Source organism: Camelus bactrianus, chromosome 17 (assembly GCF_048773025.1).
Source record: "Camelus bactrianus isolate YW-2024 breed Bactrian camel chromosome 17, ASM4877302v1, whole genome shotgun sequence".
Taxonomy (NCBI): domain Eukaryota; kingdom Metazoa; phylum Chordata; class Mammalia; order Artiodactyla; family Camelidae; genus Camelus; species Camelus bactrianus.
The window spans coordinates 38,222,479-38,242,893 of NC_133555.1; the positions used below are offsets into that span (position 1 = coordinate 38,222,479).

The 20,415-nt window shown below is 40.0% G+C and overlaps 1 protein-coding gene across 2 annotated transcripts in view; it reads right to left on the reverse strand.

Moving 5' to 3' along the window:
* Window positions 1–1,004: 1,004 nt before the first annotated feature.
* The window catches only part of ABHD5 (abhydrolase domain containing 5, lysophosphatidic acid acyltransferase), a 38,081-nt gene continuing 18,670 nt past the window's right edge, over window positions 1,005–20,415 (reverse strand). For both annotated transcript variants that reach the window (XM_010945926.3, XM_074345115.1), the window contains exons 3-7: window positions 18,215–18,587; window positions 13,152–13,306; window positions 10,624–10,735; window positions 8,199–8,385; window positions 1,005–7,610 (exon numbers count right to left, since the gene is read on the reverse strand). In XM_010945926.3, coding sequence (XP_010944228.1) covers window positions 7,521–7,610; window positions 8,199–8,385; window positions 10,624–10,735; window positions 13,152–13,306; window positions 18,215–18,587 — 917 coding nt within the window. In that variant the 3' untranslated portion in view covers window positions 1,005–7,520. The remainder of the gene's footprint in view (window positions 7,611–8,198; window positions 8,386–10,623; window positions 10,736–13,151; window positions 13,307–18,214; window positions 18,588–20,415) is intronic.

Genomic DNA, 20,415 nt, shown 5'->3' on the forward strand with positions numbered 1-20,415 from the left:
AAGTACCAGTCATTCCTGTCTGGCATCTTGGTCTCAACATTTAATTGTTTCCATTGCTGTAACTCCCAATTATAAACACATTCATAGGTAAAAACTAGGAAACAACTCACAATGGACACAGCAAACGTGGCAGGAAATGTGTGTAATGCACTCCCGCCCTGGTCATTGTGACTAACATGTCTAATTTTACCAAATAGGAAATAGGGCCCAGTCATTCAGCCTTTCATAATTGTCTCTCTAACAAGTGCCCCGAGACAATGTGACAAACCTGATTTAGAACCCTTATCCCTTGCATCTGTCAGTTAAGTGACCCCTCTCTCAGAATGAATGCAATGTTTAATAAGGAAAAAGGCTTAGATTATTATAAATTTTCAGTTAATGGGCACTTCAATGGAAACCCCTTAAGACTTAAGTGAGTATAGAGAAAATTTTTTAGGAATTAAAATATGTGGTGAAATAAAATTCCTTACCCATTCATTTAGTAAACTATGTGACAAGAATGTTTTTCAATTTCAAATTTGGGACCTAACCTAATTAAGTGATCCTAAAAGCCAGGTTATGGCCAGAAAATGGGTATTTTCTACTCAGTTCTAATTATATATGTTAAAAATTTTTGTCTAAGTAGAGTTTTCACAGGAAATAGCAGGAGAAATATGGGGGTGCATATGAGATGGGGAGAGACAGAGAAAGAGCTTAACAGATAGATAGAAATATGTATTTTAGTTCAGGTCCCTCTTTCAAAAAGTTTAAGCAAAAGAGGGCAGATGAAGAAGGTAGATTCATGCCAGGATTGTATTTCTATCTTAGAGAGAACAAAGACCGGTCATAATGTCATAGCTCAATTTTCAACATTAAATCACTGAGACTTACAGCCTTCCATATTCTGAACATCTATCCCTTCTTCCCTCAATCTGTGTCTGCACATCCACACAGAACACAGAGCCAGTAAGTCCCTTTAGTTATTTTTTTTTTTACTTATTTCACATGTAATCAAGATTTTTCCCTATATTTTATAGAGTTTTTATTAAAACAAAAGGAATGCACAAGGATCCAAAATTTACAAAAGCATTTACAACATAATGAATTGTCCCTCTTCAAAGCTAACCACTGTTAACAAACTCAGGTAGGTATCTACCTTCCCCAAAATGTCTATATATATGAGTATGTGGTATGTCTTTACATAACTCCAGAGACACACACTATTCTGTATACATTTGTGAGTGTGTGAATGTGTGTGTGTGCGCACGCATGTGTGTATGTATACATATGAAATACTATTCTGAATTCTGGGTTTTTTCTTCACTCTTTTCATTAAAGATATTTTGGAAATTTCCCCTATTGGCACTTACAGACAGACCTACCTCATTTTCCCCAGCTTTACTGCAACTTTACTGACATGTAAGTAAGTTTAAGGTGTACAACATGATGATCTGATACACGTATATACTGAGACCCACTTCATTTTTAAGGCTGCATCATATTCCAGCATACTGATGTCCTGGGATTTAATGATACACTGGCTTCCGGATTTTTAATATTACCGTGTTACAATGAACACCCTGTAGATGTCTTTGCACATTGGTGCTGGCCTATTTGTGGGACTGAATGCTGGACACAAAACTGCTGTGTCAGGTGGTACAGAGCACACATAACTTTACCACATATTGTGAATCACCTGTCAAAGGGGTGATACCTATTCACAGTCCCACCAATAGTATGTGAGAGTTACTACTTGCCCTTAGCCTTGGTAATACCTCATCCCAACCATTCTCTACTGCATCGTCACTTCCCCACTCTTTCTGCTGAGTTAATCTAAGGCTCCCCCTCCAGCTATTACACACTTTTCTGCTCTTTCTTTATTCCTAAAAAAACAAATAAACAAAAATTCTCTATTACGGAAATTCTCAAGTGTGCATAAAAGTAGAAGAAACAGAAGAATCAGCCCCTGTATAAGCCCCTATGTATCCTATGTGTCTGTCCCTCAAATTCAGTGTAACAGCGTTCTGTTCATTTCACCTATTTCCTGCCCCTGCCCGTTTCTTCCCTGAATATTTTCAGGGAAATTCCAGTTATAACTTTAACCATGAATACTTAGTATGTATCTCTAACAAATAAGGGCTTAAAAAAAAGTCACTATACTATTATTTCACCTAACGAAATTAATAACTCTTTAATATCATCTGATATCCAATTTGTCTTAAATTTTTCTCTAATTGTTTCCAAAAATGTCTTTGTAAGGTGGTTTTGTTCAAATCAGGATCCGACAAGTCCTTTAGGTGTCTCCAGTCTTTAAGTCCCCTCACCACCACCTTCATTTTACACCTTCCATTTGCTGAAGTGGATTATGTGTCCTGTGGACTTTTCCAGATTCTGGATTAAGTGTGTTGTTGAACCTGTTCCTCAGTATCCCATGCTTTCATAAACTGATTGTTAGATGTAAAAGTCTTGCTTACATTCAGGTTCAGTTTTGTTTGTTTGGGGCAATAATTCATCATAGGTGGTGCTGGGTTCTCGCTGCTACAACATGTCAGAAGCAGGTGACTTCTGGTTGTTTCTTTTTCAGTAATGCTAAGGTTGACCACTGGGGTTCAGCTCTTACCAACCCGAGCTGTCCAATAAAACGTTTTCCATCAACTTTTCAGCCAATACATTCAGAAGCCTAGATTCATTATTTCACAAGAGGTGACAAAATGGTGCTTTCCTAATCCTATCAATTCTCTGGCATTTAGCTGTGATTCTTAAGTGAAAAACTTTCCCTTACCAGGTTAACCCGATACGCAAAGATGTCACAATAAAAACTTTATTTTTCCAGTTAACAATTTTCAAAACAATAAGCTGGTGCCCTAGTAATCTCCAAAGATGACTAGTAGTTTTTTTTTAAGCTATCATTAAAAACTCATGGATTTTTATATATTTCATGTCAATAGCTATTCTTTTTGATGTTCAAATTGTTCCATCTTTGGCCTATGGGAGCCCCTTCAAGTTGGCTCCTGGGTCCTTCTGATATGACCTTACTCTGACTGCTTTCTTGCTTTCAGACACAAAGTGGTCCAGCGTCATCCCATCTTTTCCTGGTCCATTTTAATGGGATAATCCTGGTGGTAGAGTGGGCCTTTCCACTGGGCTCTGACTGCTTCTAGGCAATCAGATAGAGCTACACAATATGTATTTTTTAGGGGATAAAATAAGTCACAGTATTTTGCTGGTATTTCCAATTGAAATATACAATTACAGGATGTTAACCTGATTTTATCTTTTTTTAAAAATTTTTTCTTTTATCTCTTGTTCTCTCATACTAAAAATCTTGGCTCTTAATTCCTTTGACATAGTAAGTATTTACTTTATCATATGTAAATACATAGTTTCAAAGTACAACACCAATACCAACAGTACATCATTGCTAAAAATAAAAATACTGAATGCAGTTTAAGATTCCATTGTGGTTCTTTGGTTTACAGGATACATTCCGTTAGCAAAGTGCAGACGAAATGCTGGGCTTTAAAGTCACTTGAAGTAATTCTTCTGTGTGGTTATACCGCCAACTTGATAGGGAGTTAAGTTTTGGTTGTAAGAGTTGGTTGTTTTTAATTATAGAAAACATTGTAAAAAGTATAAAACAAGATCCAGATCCAGATGCCATCTCTGCCTAGCTCCCTACCACAACCACCAACAAGGGAACTGACTTATTAGTTACTGGTGTAACTAATCCCCCATTGCTTTTTTTTTCCCCAATAGAAGCAAATGTGTTTTTTCATTTGTCTCCTCCTTTCTTACACAATAGGTAGCACACCAAACTTTCTGGTCTTCACTTTCCCTTCCTCTGCTCTGGAGAGGATTCCAGGATAGCACTTTGAGGGAGTGGTGGCGGGGGGTGGGCAGGGAGTTCAAGATTGTTTTTATCACCAGAGCCTGCGACAGGTGGTCAGTAATGCTGGCTAAGCTGGCACAGTCTGAAGGGCATCCCATCTCCCTTTTCAGGCATTCAACCAACAAAATCCCTACAAACAAGAGTAGAGACCAGCTGAGACGTGTCTCAGTGTGCGTGGAGTTCTGAAGTCTTCTCCCTCTCCCCTCCTGGAGATGCTCTCTCTCTCTCTCTTTTTTTTTTTTTTTATTTTCAGCGGTGAAACATACCCGAGTTTCTCCCATCAAACCCCTCTAGATGGAGACCTGGGTGGCTTCCACTCTTCAGCTGTTATAAATAGTACTGTAGTGAAGATCTTTGTGCAGACATCATCTTATACTTTCAAGAGGACACCTTAGGTAGATTTCTTAGAAGTGAGACTGTGAGGTTGAGGGATAAACTCATATTTAACTTTGCTAGTTGTTAACAAATCCCATCCACAGAAATTTGTACTCTTGAGAGTGCCTGTTGCCCCATTGTCTCACCAACAATGTACACTGTGTAACTTGGACTTTTCCAGATCCGACAGGTAAGAAATGGTAGCTCAGTATTTTTCATTTGCATTTCTTTTATTATGCATATTCTTATGTTTAAGGGCCATTTGCATTTTATTTTCTGTGAACTGTTCATAGCTTTTTCCCATTCTTTCTGGTTCTTCTCAAAGTTTAGAAATTCTTCAATATATTAGCCCTTTGTGACAAATGTTGCAAATATTTTTGCCAGTTTATTATTTATTCTTTAACTTCGCTTTTTTTGGCCATCCAAAACTCTTACTTTCAGTTAAAGATATAAACTCCTATTGCTTCTGGATTTTCAGGCACAGGAAAGTTTTCCCCACTCTCAGATTATAAAGGAATTCACCTATGAAGGTTTCATTTTTTCAACTGGGTCTCTAATCCATTCAGATTTTATCCTTGTGCATAGTGCGAGAAATGGATTCAATGTTATTATTTTCCATATGGTTAACAACACTTGTTTCAACACCCTTTTTAAAGTCTTTTCTTCCATAAATAAAGATGCTCCCTTTATCATATACTAAATTCCTGGACTTTCTTTAAATTGTATATAGTATGTTATAATATCTAGTAGGGTTACCCCTCCTTCCCATGGTTCTTTACTAGGGATCTCTGGCTATTATTGTTTACTCTTCACAATACCTGTATGCAGGAAAAAACCTTGTTTTATTGGAATCTAGTATGTCCTTTAAATATAAATATATATGTATATGAATGAAGACATTTCAAAAGTGTTTCTAAATAATATTCTGAAACAAATTCTAGGCAAACTAGAGTTTGTGTTTTTGTTGCTGTTATTTTAAAAATTAGTTTTAGAAGAAAACAGAAATCATACTAGGGGGTGGATGGATACAGGTAAAGCCACAGATGGAGGTCATAACATTGCAGAGCAACCTTCTCTTAGAATGCCCACTCACTGGGTCTGTGGTCCTATATAATAACTAGTGTAAACAGACAGGGCCATACTAATGGCTCAAGAAAATATATTCCTTCTAATTGTGACTATCACAGTAAATCTATTATGTAAAATAAAATACACCATGCATAATTTAGCAAAGATCAAATACCATAATAGATTTTTTTAAAAAAAGACAATATTAAGACTCATTGTATTTTTAGGAGTTCAAGGATTATGACCTTCTGTGCTAACTCCATCTTCACAAAATTACATATATAATAGCTCAAGGTAAAATTTGACTTTTAAAGAGAATTATAACAATGCTTTTCAAATAAAGCAAAATCAGTCGATAGGAAAGTAAGTTCCAGTTGACATCTGGGTCCATCTTTTCACTGAATCACTCGGCATTGACTAAGGGAAGCCAGTAACTTCCCTCCAAGGGTCAGGACCAAGTTTCCTGCACAGAAACTCTCCTGCACAATTGAAAATTGTCATTCACCCAGCAAAGGAGAATTAAGAGACTGGACATTGTATCAAATAAAAATACTAAAATATTACTCAAACTATTTGCAGCACGTATAGGTTTGACTCTGGCCATCTAAGACACTAAAAAGTAAAGGCTACTTTTGTTCTCAAGGTAGAGATACCTAGTTCCTCCAACAAGTGAGACAAATTGCTCAGAAGGAAGCTATCTGTCTTGCTTCAGTATAATTTGCCTATTCTTCTGTAGGGGAGATAATGTTGAAAACAGAACATTCAGCCTTTCCTACAGTTAATCAACAGTGATACAACCTTACATTTCCTAACAGCTAAAAATTTCCTAACTAATCATTTAAAAAATGCCAACAATCAAAACCATTAAGTCATTATTTGCTCTAGTTCACTGTTTTTTATTTACATAACCACCTTTCTGCTAGACGAGCAACATTAGCAAAATATAAGGCCCAGGTGCCTTGATGGTGACCATCTCATTCAATTTTTTTGTGCAGAGGGTCTTCTCAGCAGCCAGTTACCAGACGGAGCTTTTTCACAGTTTCAAAGAAGTCCTCCTTGTATTAAAACAGCAAGGAAGTACTACACTTGATGGTAGTTCTTGTCACACAGTTCAATCAACCTTATAGAAATTTTATACTATAACTTCAAGTATGTAAGTTATTTAATCAATGCAAAACTCTTAAAAAAAAAGTGCTAGCTGATTTCTGGTGCCATGAGACATAATAACAGCACCAATGATGATTATATTTTAGTGGTAAAAATGTAATCCAGTTTTAGCACCCATGTATCAGAGTTAGATGGAAATACATGACTTAGCTTACTGGAAAGTAACAGTCTTAATATCCCCTCGGTGAGAAAATCTGTTCCTTCTGCTGCATCCTGGCTCATAGAAAAGAAATACAGTATTAATGCGGAGGGTGGGGAGAGAACAGACTTTCAGTTAAGGCTTTTCAGTACTCGAATCACTTAAGTATGAATGTTCTGTTCCCCTGAAAGTGTAGAATGTGCCACACACAGAAGATTCCAAGGACTTAGGCTGTTGCAGTTATGTCAGGATGGATCATATTTAAAATGCTGAATGGGGCTTTAAGGCTTAAATAGAGAACAGAGGAAAATCAGCAAAATCAATGCTAGTGATCAGCTCCCAGCTTTTTAACCAAAACCCTGTCTCGTCACTCCATAATCAAAAATGAAGCGAAGGGTTCTAAGAAAGTGACAAATTTTTACATGAAAACACATTGACTTTTGAATAACTGCATCAGTTATCAGACGTGGTAAATATAAGCAAAGAAAATAAAGTGCACCTTTAAAAGTATATAAAATAATAAACCCAGAAATTACTTCTTAGAATTGGCAATATAGACTACAATATAAAAAGTACCTGACATAGCAAAGTTAGATAGGAATAAAAAAATTTCAGTTGAAAAACTAAAATTTTTCAGTATAGCAGAGGGACAAATAACCTTTTATTAAAGCTAGTAGATTTGGAGACTCCTGTATATTTTGATTTTGTGTAGGAGAAAGGAAAGTCATCCTTCTAGAAGGCACTAACTGGTGTAAAGGTGCGAGCAACTTCATAAAGAAAACGTGCAAAGTACAGTCAAGAAGACTGCCTGGTTCTTGTGTTCCTTACTCTTCCCCGCTGACCACGAATCACTGCTGAGGAGCTGTGTCAGCCATGGGGGTTCCCACGTCACCTTCTGTGTGCTTAGTCCACAGTGTCACAGATCTCCTTCACTTTCTGGTTGAAGTCTTCTGGTTGATCTGCATACACATAATGCCCCGCCCCAAGAATGGCCTAGGAGAGGAAAAGCGGTCAGAGGGTCAGTGAGTCAAAGCATTTGATAGAACACAATGATATACGTAAAGACACTTAGCAATGAAAGTGAGAACAGCTATGTATTAATAAAACATCAAAGAATAAGTGACACTGATCTGTAGTAACTATTATGTATTTCCAGCAAATAAAGAATCTGAGAATAAAGAGAAAATCTAGTCAACCCTAGTAAAATTTTAATATGCAAAAATACCATTCTAAACTGACCACTAATGACAGGGCCAACAGACACACTGCACAGAATGAGACGGTACTGCCCCGGGTGGGAGAGCTGGCCGAGGTGCTACTGCATCTGTCCTTCTTTCAGTCTCTCCCACCTCAGGGGTGCTGTGGCTCTACAGTCAGACAAGGCCCCTAAGAACCACGATTTACTGTCTGCACATGAAGACTTCTGTGGGTCAAACCCTGCCCCCATCCCAAGTGATAGCAGATCGAGGTTGCAGGTAGAGCTCAGATGTGAGAGCACAGGGATGACCTGAAATCTCACTGAAAGCAAAGAGCAGACTTTAGCTACTACAACTGAAAACCAAAAACGGGCCACACACTTACTATGGTCTTTACATATGACTGTGGTCGTAATGACTGGATGCTGGTGCCAGAGTTGCCGTCTATGCAGGACCGGGCGCCATAGATCACTGAAACTGGAATGTCAGGATGCATCTTACCAATCCGCTGGAGCATCGGCCTTTTTGCCCATCCGTAAGGGATGGTCATATTTTTGAATGCGGTCTCACCACTTAAAGGAGAAGGGGAAAAAAAATCACACATTTGGCTTCTGAGGAGGAGTATGCATCACACTCCCACCTCCATCAAAGCACACTCATACTTAGCTTCTCCCCTGTGTAAGGAAAACTGCAGCTTAAATAGAGAATGACTTCTAAGAAATGCAAGGAACAAAGCCCACGGAATATACATGCTTTTGTTTGATAAAGGCAGCGTTAAACTCTAAAAAACTCTTAAAAAAAAAAAGTTACTGTCTCCCAAGTCAAAACATGCAACCCTAAGTCCCTATCCTTAAATTATTACATTTCCTGTGGGGCTAGTGTCTGGATACCCATCCAGAGCCACACCTCTTCTGCCGCCTGCACAGCCCAGGAGGCAGTATTCCTCAGCCTTAATCATCCCTGGGCCAGGTGCAGGCACCTGGAAACCACCCCCGTATCTTAAAGCCTACAGAAATGATTCAACGGGCCAGTCCTACGCTGTGCACCCTGCGCTGCCTCGCCTTTCCTGCAGAACCCAATACAGGCTCTGGCCTGGACTTCACCTTCGCTCCTGTCTTCTGCTACCTGAGACAAATCTGGTGTGTCCACTGTGACCCTTCATGGCATTCGGTGACCCTTCTCTAGGACCTGTGAGTATACTACACTTTGTTTTCTTGAGCCTCTCCCGTGTCTTCTCTTGTGGCTACATCTGACTGACCATTATATGAGAGAGTACAGAATCTAGGACAGATCCATTTTGCTGTCATTTCTGCTCTCCTTGCGGTCTTAGGCATAATTCTGAATTGCCTTTTATGAATTCAAGTTCTACCACAAGAAAGGCAACAGACTAGGACCACACAGGAACATGTAGTCATGAAATGTGAGAAGGTGAAGAACAAAACACTCTGACCATGCCAGAAAACAGATGAGGTACCTGGGACAGACAACTAAGAACTGTTGAACAAGTCAATAAAGTGCGCAGACCTAACCCACCAGACCCGACTGCCTGGTGAGTCATAAAACTCAACCCTTTGGGGACCCCAAACCTCTGTAGCCTCCGCCACCTTTGGCAGAGAACCTCTAACCTGCTTTATTAAAAAGACTGAGGCTACAGCTATACCACATTTGCTTCCAAGGCCTCAATCTTTTTAATAACGTAGATGTACATATTCTCTGCCAGACGTGAGAGAGGTAAAAAAAAAAAAAAAAAAGGAAAAGTGAAGGAGGCTGTCTCTGCATCTCACCTCTCAGCCTTCACTCAAGTCTCAGTTTTAGAAAGGATGCAGTACCACTCCTAGGTTTTAAAGTGTGCCTACGGCCCACCTACACCTAAGCATTTGTTAAAGATGCAGCCCAGAATGCTGAATCAGAGTCATTGAGACAGGGTTCAGGCGTCACAGTGTGGACAGGCTCCTCCAGCAATTCCAGTATAGTCACAACACGAGACCTGGCGCCCCCATCTTCATGCTCCATTCCCGATCCTCTCCCTACCAGCTTGAGGGCCTTGTCTTTCTGGCTCCTCCGAGCTCCTCACCACTTCCAGGCTGTTTTCTCCACTAGTGCCTTGTACCCAACATCCATAACTCATTTTTTTTTTTAAAGTAAGAAATACCTTTGTTTGGCCCTCTTGCTCCCTCACTATGCTCTCTCTTAATTACTGTCAAAATTCACGCCGAACCCCCTCCCCTCATGTACTCCTCACCACCGCAGCAGTGTTTCTCATGCTGACGCACAGACTTTTTTTTAACAGTTGCTGAGTAAAAGGCAGGTGAGATCATCAAATGAACTTAAAAAATGCTGCCCAGTATCTCCCATGCACTTGGGAGATTAAAACCCTTTGGCATAGTAACAGACTCTAAGAAGATCCATGGTACACAAAACAATTTACTTTTGTTTCATCCAGAACTCTTTTTTTGTAGAACATTTATACTCAGTTTGGGAATACTGTTTAATTTGAAATTTTTTTCTCTCTCAACTCCGACCACCTCCATGAGATGCCCAAGACTGAGACTTCCCTCAACTTATCCACAGGCACTTCAGGGAAGGAAAGTACATTTCGCTTTTTAATCTCCCATCAGAATCCAGTATGATGGTTTACACAGTAGGTACTCCATGAATAGACAAGTAAATTAAAAAGTATTAGTAATTTAACCAGTCCTTTTAAATTTAGTCATTTACACACTGGTAACAGTCTCCTGGACGATTCACATATTCTCAAAAGAGAAAAATCTAAAACACAAACACAGTAAATTTAGAATCATAACTCTTACCTCGGAGTCTGGACATTACAGTGGTAAATGTATTCTGTCACAGTATCATCTTCAAACATTGAAGAATACTTCCGTTTGAAATCAGGCCTTAAACGTTGTACTAGACTTAAACCTATTTAATAGGAAATGAATGTTTTAAATTATATATATGTTTTAAGTTATAATTAATTTATAGAACATTATAGAAGGCTTTAGTGTTTGCTGGTACAATGAGTATTATATGCCATATTATACATATATTTTGGAGATTGAACCCAGGACCTCGTGCATACTAAGTACGTACTCTACCACTGAGTTGTACCCTCCCTATACATGTATTCAAATATGTATTTTAGGTGGAAAAAAGCACATATCCTAGAAGCTGCTCTCAAGTTCCCTAAGGAAAGATCAAAATAACAATGAAAGGCTGTCACATGGTGATGTACAAGCGTGCTTTAGGAGCTCAAAAACAGTTACCTGAGCCTTGTTTTTGTAGGAAAATAAATTCCATCAAAGATGACAGATGAACAGAGCAGCTCATACATAGAATTAACTTACTGCATTCTTGCACCATTACAACATGAGTATCCAAACGAAGTGAACTGGAGTATCAATAATCTTTCTGTGGGAAATGAATTCAGAGTTTCTGCTTGGGACACCAGCTACACTCCCTGTGAAAGAAGGCCATCCACAGTGGTTCCCACGGTCCCACCCCTGAGGTGAGAGGCAGGGCCAAGGCCCACAGAGGAAAGAGGATGAAGAGCAGGAACCTTTGTCTGGTCTCTGTTTTCCCTCCTGGGGCCCAAGGACTGGTCAATTACTGCCCATTACTCTAGCAAGGGCTTCTTCTCTACGGGCCCAGCTTTCCATCCCTGAAGGAGTTATCCAGCCCCGTCAAGACTTCACAGGCCGCAGCAGCAACCCTACATCACCCTCACCACCACGAGCAGGCAGTGATGGGAGATGGCGACGTGGCTTTAAAGATCCCTCCTAGGCATCCTCCCTCCCCCACCATTACCTCCTGATTTCCTTTCATACTTTACTTTTCCCATAATTGCTACCTGTGTAACTGTGACCAAGCAAAATACACTTATATTTCAGGGCTATAAAGCTCCTAAGCAGTTCATCAAATAAGGCCAGGGACCTAAGGAGTGGCTCTACTAGGGGGTGAAAAGAGGTAATCTCTTCGTGCACTGAGTGAGTGTAGTGTGGTCACCAAGTTGGTCCCTGTGCCGTCTTCCCACTCCTGCAGTGCCACTGCTCTCCACACCCCAAAGGGATAGCTCTAGGGCAAGGAAGGGCCAGGCCAGGCAGACGGCCGCAGAATCTAGTCATCTACGCAGCAGTTATTTCCACTCCCTCACCCTCCCACCATGCTTCTTTCCTTTTCCTGCTAACAAAACCTGACTTCTGTGTATCAAGGAGGCAGCAACATGCCCAGGAAAGCAGGCCTCTCACTCTAGCCCCTGGGAACAAACGATGACTGATCAGTCACAGCAATTTCTTCTTCTCTGCTGGTAGAAGAACTAGGGGTGGACAGAGACACAGGGGGGAAATCTGTGGAGGCTTCCAAGGAAGACTTACTTCCCTGACAAAGCATCATGGAGAGAAGGACCATTTTCTGTGCTTTCCTTTCTTCTTGCTCAGAGTGCTGCTTTGTGAGATGATGCTTCCTGCCATAGCAACCACTGAACAACTGTGACATAAAAGGTCAAGGGAATCACAGACAGAGAATCAAACCCCAGCATCAAGGAGCCAGCTTCTAAAACAATGCTGAAATCGCCTGCCTCCAGATTGCTTGTTGAGGAAATAATAAAAGGCCTTATGGTTTAAACTGCTTAGATCTTCAGTTACTTTCAGCTAAAAGCACTCCTAACTGACAAGCTGTAAGAGGGAAAGGCAGAGGTCCAGACCATCACCATCAACAAGGGAAGGAAATCCCCTGGGCTATGGGGCTGACAGAGGAGCTGAGAGTCAAATGAACTTAAATCAGAGACTAAACTCAAAATATGACCGGAAACAGAAATCAGGAGTCTCCAAATCTCTGTGGAAAAGGATGACTTTATCTTCTGCGCACTCTGACATTATAAGGCAAGAAAGGGTGATGGTAACTGTTATCCTCTGGCTGTCGATCAGGTCAGGCTTTATGATTTGCCAGCCGGGTAGGTATCATCACTGGCCAAAGGTGCCCCAGCAGGTCACTTCCTCCCACACCCTGGGCTAGAGGATAAACTTCCTCAAGATACTCTGCTTGCTTGGCTTTTTTTCACAATGTTTAAGGTTGCCTACCCTAATCCTTAGCATTTCCCACCTTCTCTGCTTGCTAATTGTCTGTAATGTTTATAAGACACAGACTCCTCTTGGAGTCTAGTTTCATTCATCTTTCTGCATGGACTGGTACTTTTTAGAGGAGGAGGAGGAAAAAAAGTAAGGTTCCGGATTTTTTTGTTTGTTTTTAAGATTTGAACTAACAGAGGTGATCAGCAAATACTCCTCTACTACTATCTATAAATGGTTTGCTTTCCTAGGATATGGATACAAGCACTCACCAAAGGGTCCTGCAATCCTGAGGCCAGCTAAAGGGTTAAAGGGAGTCAGTGCTGCTCCCAAGGCTCTGATCCAAACTGGAACTGGTCTCTCTTGATCAGCAAGGTCTGGTCGCTCAGGAAAACCCCAAGGCTCCACTAAGATAAGATGACTAACCCTGTTGAGGAAAGAACAGAACAGCTCATTTGGCAAATTCACCCCAGGACTATAGAGAACTTGTACATGATTTATAAAGTCAAGGTAGAATGAACCACCTTTAAAAACCTTACATTAAAGAGAAAAAACGTTACATCATGCTCTTGTTATTCGTAAAATGATGAGATTTGGTGGGATTTGAGGTGTGTGGTAGAAACTGGGCTTCACTTTTACTCTACCTAAAGGTGGATAATAACGGATGTGTGAAAGGGTATATGCTAATTGCAGTTATTCTTGAGAAACAAGAAAAGACAGTGTGTGTTGTTGTTTAAGTTACACTCTGGCAGATGATACAGACCACTGACCACTCAGAAAAATCCAACGGTTCCATGTATCTCAAGACTGAACCTGCAGAAATGACTGGAGATTAATATTACACTCATAAAATAGATTCAGACACCAACAATAGATGCTTATGAACCAAATCATTCTAAAAATTTAAGAGGTATTAGGGCTTTAGATGGATTTGAAAAGACTTTGAATGAACTCTTCACAAACATGAAGATAATGTAACAATATGGGCTGAAAATATACCCCCTAGTTTGGGATTCCAGTTTGGTGAATGGGAACACATTCGCCCTATCCATAACACCATGATATACTGGCATTAGATTCTGTTCTGAATCCTTTCCTAATTTTCTTCCTTACTGATCAAAGAGATAGAAAACCTTCGGTCCAAACTCATATAAAATTGTTCCTTACCATTAATAATTTTAATTTTTTCATCTTACAAAACATCTTTCTGATGAGGGAAATCCAGAACCACCTCCTTGTGGTTGCCTCACGCTACCACACATCACAGAGATCTTAAACAAAACATGAATCTCCTGACACAAGATGATATTCAATGGTAGCTGAAATAGCCAACCAATGCCAGTAAAAATCTCCCAAGGATGAACTGACACTGATTCTAAAGTCCCTTTCCTAAGTTATAACCAAAATAGAAAGGTAAAGAAATCAGAACATGGGATTAGATAGCTATTATCCTCGATATAAAATGTTTTATTATTTTTATCAGCACAGATGAGTTAGTAATGAGGCCTTTGCTTTGACTGCATTTTCTCAAACAGCTTCAGAGCACAGAGCTCCACAGACCCTTGGAGAATACCCAGCCCAATCTTTCACCTCACAGATGAGAAGAAAGCTGAGTTGCTCTATGTGACTCGCTCCAGGACCTAAAGCTAGATAATACAGAACTAGGGCTAAAACCCTTCTTTCCCACCTCCAGTATACTAACAGATGCCAACAAGCCATCGGCAGAATACAGGCCAAGCGACATAAAGCATAAGTAAAGGTAAAGCTTAACTCTTACCAACTCTAGACCAGTCCTAACACTACACTCTAAATTTCACAGCATCAAGAAGATTTGTAGGATGTAACTACAAATCTGTGTAGAGATATGTCATATGTGAGATCCATATACCTGGAGTGCCTTCACTGCTTAATAGTTTTATAAGACTACTTTCTAGCAGTGCACAGAAAGGGGGATGAAAATGAATTTTTTTTGTTGTATTTTTAATGGCAGAGATAGTTATCCCTGACATTCTGACTACCTCCTAATTCCTCCTATGACAACCTACAGTGCGAACTGGGGGCGGGAGGGACGCACACACCAGAGGCATGAGTGGAATTAATGAAAGCAGCAAAGATTGATTGGTTTGGGAAAACAGCCAGTATTATTTACTATTGACTTACCTAAAGAGAAAAATAAGCTCTTTATTAAAACATACTCTACCTGAAAAGATGATTAAATTTTGTTACAAATGTGTTAAGGGATATCACCCAGTCTGCTCTAGGGGCAGGAAAGTCTCATCTGTCTCTAGTTAAGTGGCTGTATTGTTTTTGCCTTAGTTTTGGCTTGCCTTGTTTACTATGGATCTTCGAAATTTTAACAGGTTATGCAAAGTATATGGACTAGAGCAGATCATTTTTTTTTTGAAAGGGAGTAAACTGCCTCAACATTTGTTCAATTCTGTGTCCTCAGCCTGGCACATGGTAGACAGATGCTCAGCAAACATCTGGAGTGTTGTACTTTTCCAGCTTCCTTTTGGTCCTTGTCTATAAGGACATTAAGGTCTAGCTAAACTCTTACGGTGACCCAGACCACACCCTCTAACATCCCATAGAGGGAAGCCTGCTGGGATTGTTAGTTCACATCTAGGCTTAAGGTATGGGACTAGCCAGATAGTGTACATGAGTCATCCTATCAGATATCTTTATCAAGAATCTGAGGCTGATGCAAACTACAGGAAAAACAAAGAATCAGCAAAACAGGAACAAGAAAACAGTCCATCAGTTTTGAAACATAAAGAAACATTCTTCTCCAGGTGAGCCATTAGAGTAGGTTGTGAGTGTGATGATGGTGTGCAGATTACAGCCTACAGGGACAAAGATGTAGATAACACCTGCTCCAACAATGCTGGGAGAGCTGAGTCTAAATGCTAACAAGGGTATATAAACCTGACTTTCACAAGATTAAAAGTTAGCCACCAGTCAGAAATAATACAACAAGAACAACCAGATTCAGAACTAAAACGCACAAAGAAGCCTACAGAACCTCCTATGGAACACAGAAAGGAGAAGGAAAAGGACCAGAGAGAACTCAAGTCAGTGCACAAATGAGGCATTCTCAAGATGAAGTTAGTCCCAGGTATTTCCCATTGGCTCCAAGCCACTGCAGGGAGAATGGGGCACAGAGCAATAAATACCTCCAACTTCAAGCCTTCCTTTTCAAGAAGGGCTCATAAAAAATGCTCAGCCCAGCTCTGCATAGTAAGGAGATACAGTCAGGCAAGGTCAAAAGTGAGATGATCTGAGAACCTTTTAGTGGAGAAGTAAAGACCAGCTGTAACCTATTCTTTTGTAACCTGGAACAGATCTCTTTCCTAACACTTTCTAAGTTAATACAAGTTTTCATAGTGTCCTTTCCCTTAGTCCATAACAAATACCTATAAAACACAGAGAGTCTCTATATCGGGCCCTGAGCATCAGAGGCCAACAGGAAAGGAAAATTAAAAGAAAAACTGAGCAAATGGATGAAAGAAAGGAGATGGCATCTTGGCTGTTACTGCCGGCTTACCCTCCTCTGCCTCTGCTCCCACCTTAGGTGACCAGACACTGCTCGATGAAGATTTTACAGAATGGAAGCCCAAGATACCTCCCACGGTGGTCCTGTTTGTGATGCAGCACGTTAATCTACAAGTAAAATTACAGTTGACATCTCTAATTATGACACATCAAGGTAAGAGAACTGAAATGAAATAAGGTCATTTTGGGGCAAAGAATGTGGGGTCTGTGCCTCCATTTGGAGTCATCAATCCCTCAATTCATTAACTTCTCTGCCCACCAGTCACACAGCCCCCATGTCATTCAAAATATGTTGCTATTCTCTTTTATAGGTTTTAAATGGTCATTCCCTTCTGAATCACTGAAGCCCCTATTTCTTTGGAACATTTCCTAACTGTAAATAAAAATCTCACCAACTGACCTAAGCAGTAAGTAGACAGTCATGAAGGGTCAGGATTCTAAGACAGGGTTTCGTGACCAGAGTCTAGCCCACAGAGTCCCATGTCACTTCTCCAGGGACTAACTACCACAAGACAGACATAATAAACACCAGATAGGAAACAGAGGAAGCTCAACCCCCACAAAGAGCACTGTTGCGTTAAACCAGAAGAGTAATCTTCTCATTCTTTCCCCACAAATACAGCTAGGTGTCTATCCCTGAGAGCAGGACTCAATAAAAGACAGTAATTCCAAAAACCCAAGAAGAAGAATATTTGGACTTCTTTTGAAAGCACACATCTGCCAGTTGACAAGACCGTTTTATTGTCTAGCACAGTAAGACTGTGAATGCTCCAGAAAAGAATCACCTATAAATGCTGAAGTTTAGGTGAAGAATCTGTAGAGATACAGCTGGCTGTTCCTGAGGAAGATGACCTCAGGGACACAGGGCTGCTGCTCCATACCTCAAATTCTGGGTCAACAGCACACCTGGAGTTATGCAACGAGGAGCCTGACAGGTGCACATATGAGCTTTAAAAATGACCATCATTTCATTCACAGATTTCAACATCCATGTCAGTTGCAATTTTGGATTAGTCCATTAGTCCAATGGAAAAATACGTAGGCAACAAAAAAAAAATTGATCTCTTTATTTCTTTCCAGAAGATAAACAACAAAAATAAGCTTTTCTTCTATTTTCTTAGCACTCAAATATGACCTCCCCTTAGATTAGCAACATAAGTAACAAGAAAGAGCATAAGATAATAAGGTAAAGAAAGGAGGAGATGCTACAAAGATTCTGAAGCAAACACTCATTAATTCGGTGACTCTTAAAAATAATTCTATAGCAATAAGGCACAGTATAATAGAAAACCCTATACGATATCCTATGTAGGCGTATTTTCTATAGTTTAGAGGTGAGGAAACTAAAATTTAGAGATTAAGTGATTTGCTCTAAGCCATAAAGACAGCACCAGTGCCTACATCTTCTCATTTCTAAACTTCTGGTTTCCTACTACAGCTTACTAAAACCTGGAAGAGGTTAGAAAATGCCTGCTGGATCCACAAGTCTAATGATAATAATAACAACAGTAAACAATAATACCACAACAATTTTTACTTGTGGCTTAAATTACATACATTCTACGTTTAACAAATAGAAAGTCTTTTCAAGCCTATGTGTTGCATATATAATAGGAAAACCTGACATCATTATTTCTGCCACTAAAGTGGCCATTGGTTGTGGCTGTTTGGTCTACAGGGCCCTTTAAGAGAATGTCTGTATTATAAAGCTCAACATCAACCATCACCAAAGATAGGAACTGGAAACTAGCACTTGAGTGCCTCTTCTGTCACCACTACTTACCTTGATGGGTACTTCAGTGAGTAAGCAGCAGCCAGGAACCCACCCAGGTTGTGTCCAAGCAAGATCACTTTCTCCAATCCCAGGGCACATCTCCACTCTTCAACGGATTCCACAAACTGATTCTCTACTTCTTCTGCATCACTGTCAAATCTGGGTCTACTACTGCGTCCAAAGCCCAGCAGGTCAAAAGCATAGACAGGTCTGTTGGTGCAAAGATCTCCAAAATTCAGTGCCCAGAGTCCCAGACCTCCTCCAAAACCATGGAGGAGGACAAGTGGAGTCTTATTTGAAATAGTATGAGAGAGCTTCAGTGTCCATATTTTATTTCCATTAGATATACGAACAGGTCCTTTTTTGTATGTGCAGGGGACACCTAATGGAAACATAAAGGTGAAATTCTGCTTAGCTTCACTACTTCTGAGAAGGCGAGTATTCTAAGAGCAATTAGAAACCATTCAGTATCCATTTACATGGTTTTCACCTTTATTATGTGAGCCCTAAGAAAAAAAAAAAGACATTTGATTGAAGCACGTAATTCTCAATTACCGTATTTTACATCTTAGTGAGAAGATCTATCTTAGACAAGTCTCAAGTACCTGTGGCCTAGGTCTTAAAAAGTCATCATGAATTTAGGGAAGGATTGCCAGTATATGTATTATATATGTTAACTGAAATCTTAAGTCATTATAAAGTTACTGAAAAAGGTGGCAGGGTATGGCAGGAACTCCTCAGCATCAGATGCCAGGTAGTCTGAGTTCAAATCCAACAATCTCTCTAAAAAAAGCAAATAATCACAATTTTGTGGATAAAACTTCTTATATGCCTTCAATGCTACAGGATGAAATACTTTAAATCTCCCCCAAAACTGACTAAAGATGAAACTAATTTGAAATTCATTTACATTAAATCATCAAATCAACAGCTATACTTTAGGTATATATTTCTTAATTATTTGTGCATATTCATCTGGAGTTTCTTCCCTTTAACAAAAGAAATAATCTCAGGTTTTGTACCCATATAGTGAGAAGGGGAAAGCCAGCATTTGTTCAGGGTATTAACGAAGCCCATGCCACCGGAGTGAGGGGAACTGCCACCAGTTTAGAAAAGGGGCTGGTCCAGTATTAGCCAAACCACATCTGCATTTTGAACACAGATGTCTGCCTATTTCCATAAAAGCCATCTGTAGCCTCTATTAAAGAGCTCCCCACACTGTATTAGCTGTTTGCTTCCATGTCTGATATTGGAGCAGGGGCCAGTTCTCACTCCTATTTGCTACCCTAGAACCTAGCAGTAGGAAATCAATATGTTTATTAAAGGCACGAATTGAGCATCTAGCACCCTTTTAAATCTCCTGACAGAATTTTTCCATTTAGTAAACCACAATGACAACTTTCCCAGTTCTGTAGAGAACACGATGGCTCAAGTACACAGAGCAGAAATTCACTTTCATGTTAAAAATCTATGTATGATGGCTAATTGTCCCCTTCTATGGATATGTCCACAGTTCTGGTCACTTAACTCCTGAATCATTCAAATGCTCAAACAACAAAATTCATTTGTGGTTGAGAGGATGAAAAACAGGTGTGGACAAACATCCGCACACATATACACAATAATCACACATGTGAACTGCACCACTTAATCTCTTCCTGTAAACAAAATTGCACAGTAAACATTACTGCTTGTGAAGATATGCCCACAGATACCTGGGAATACTCTGACAGCACAAGGGTGGGTAAATTACAGTGCTCACAGTGAACAAAAAAAAGGGTTTCCACACTACTATAGATGTAGACTTAAAGAATCTTAGAATATTAGAACCAGAAGAAATTCTAAGGATCATCCCACCCACTCATTTTACAGGCAGAAACCAGGAAGCTGAGAAAGGCGACTTGCCCAAGATCCTGTAACCCAGTGCCGAGACCAGGTTACTTGGTTATAGCTCACTAAGTGTTCCACTATACCAAGGCTGCTGGCTCTGGAACACCCAGAGCCCGTTTTCAAAGCACAGTCTGGGGTCCGCTGGTGAGCCCCTGAGACCCTTTCAGGAGGTCTTCCAAGATCAAAACTATTTTCATAACAATCTAAGACTTATTTGCCTCTTCACTCTCATTCTCTGATGGTTATACAGCGGAGTTTTCCAGAGATCACAAGATAAGTGATTAGCAACAGTCTGACTGCAGATACAGATATGAGAGTCC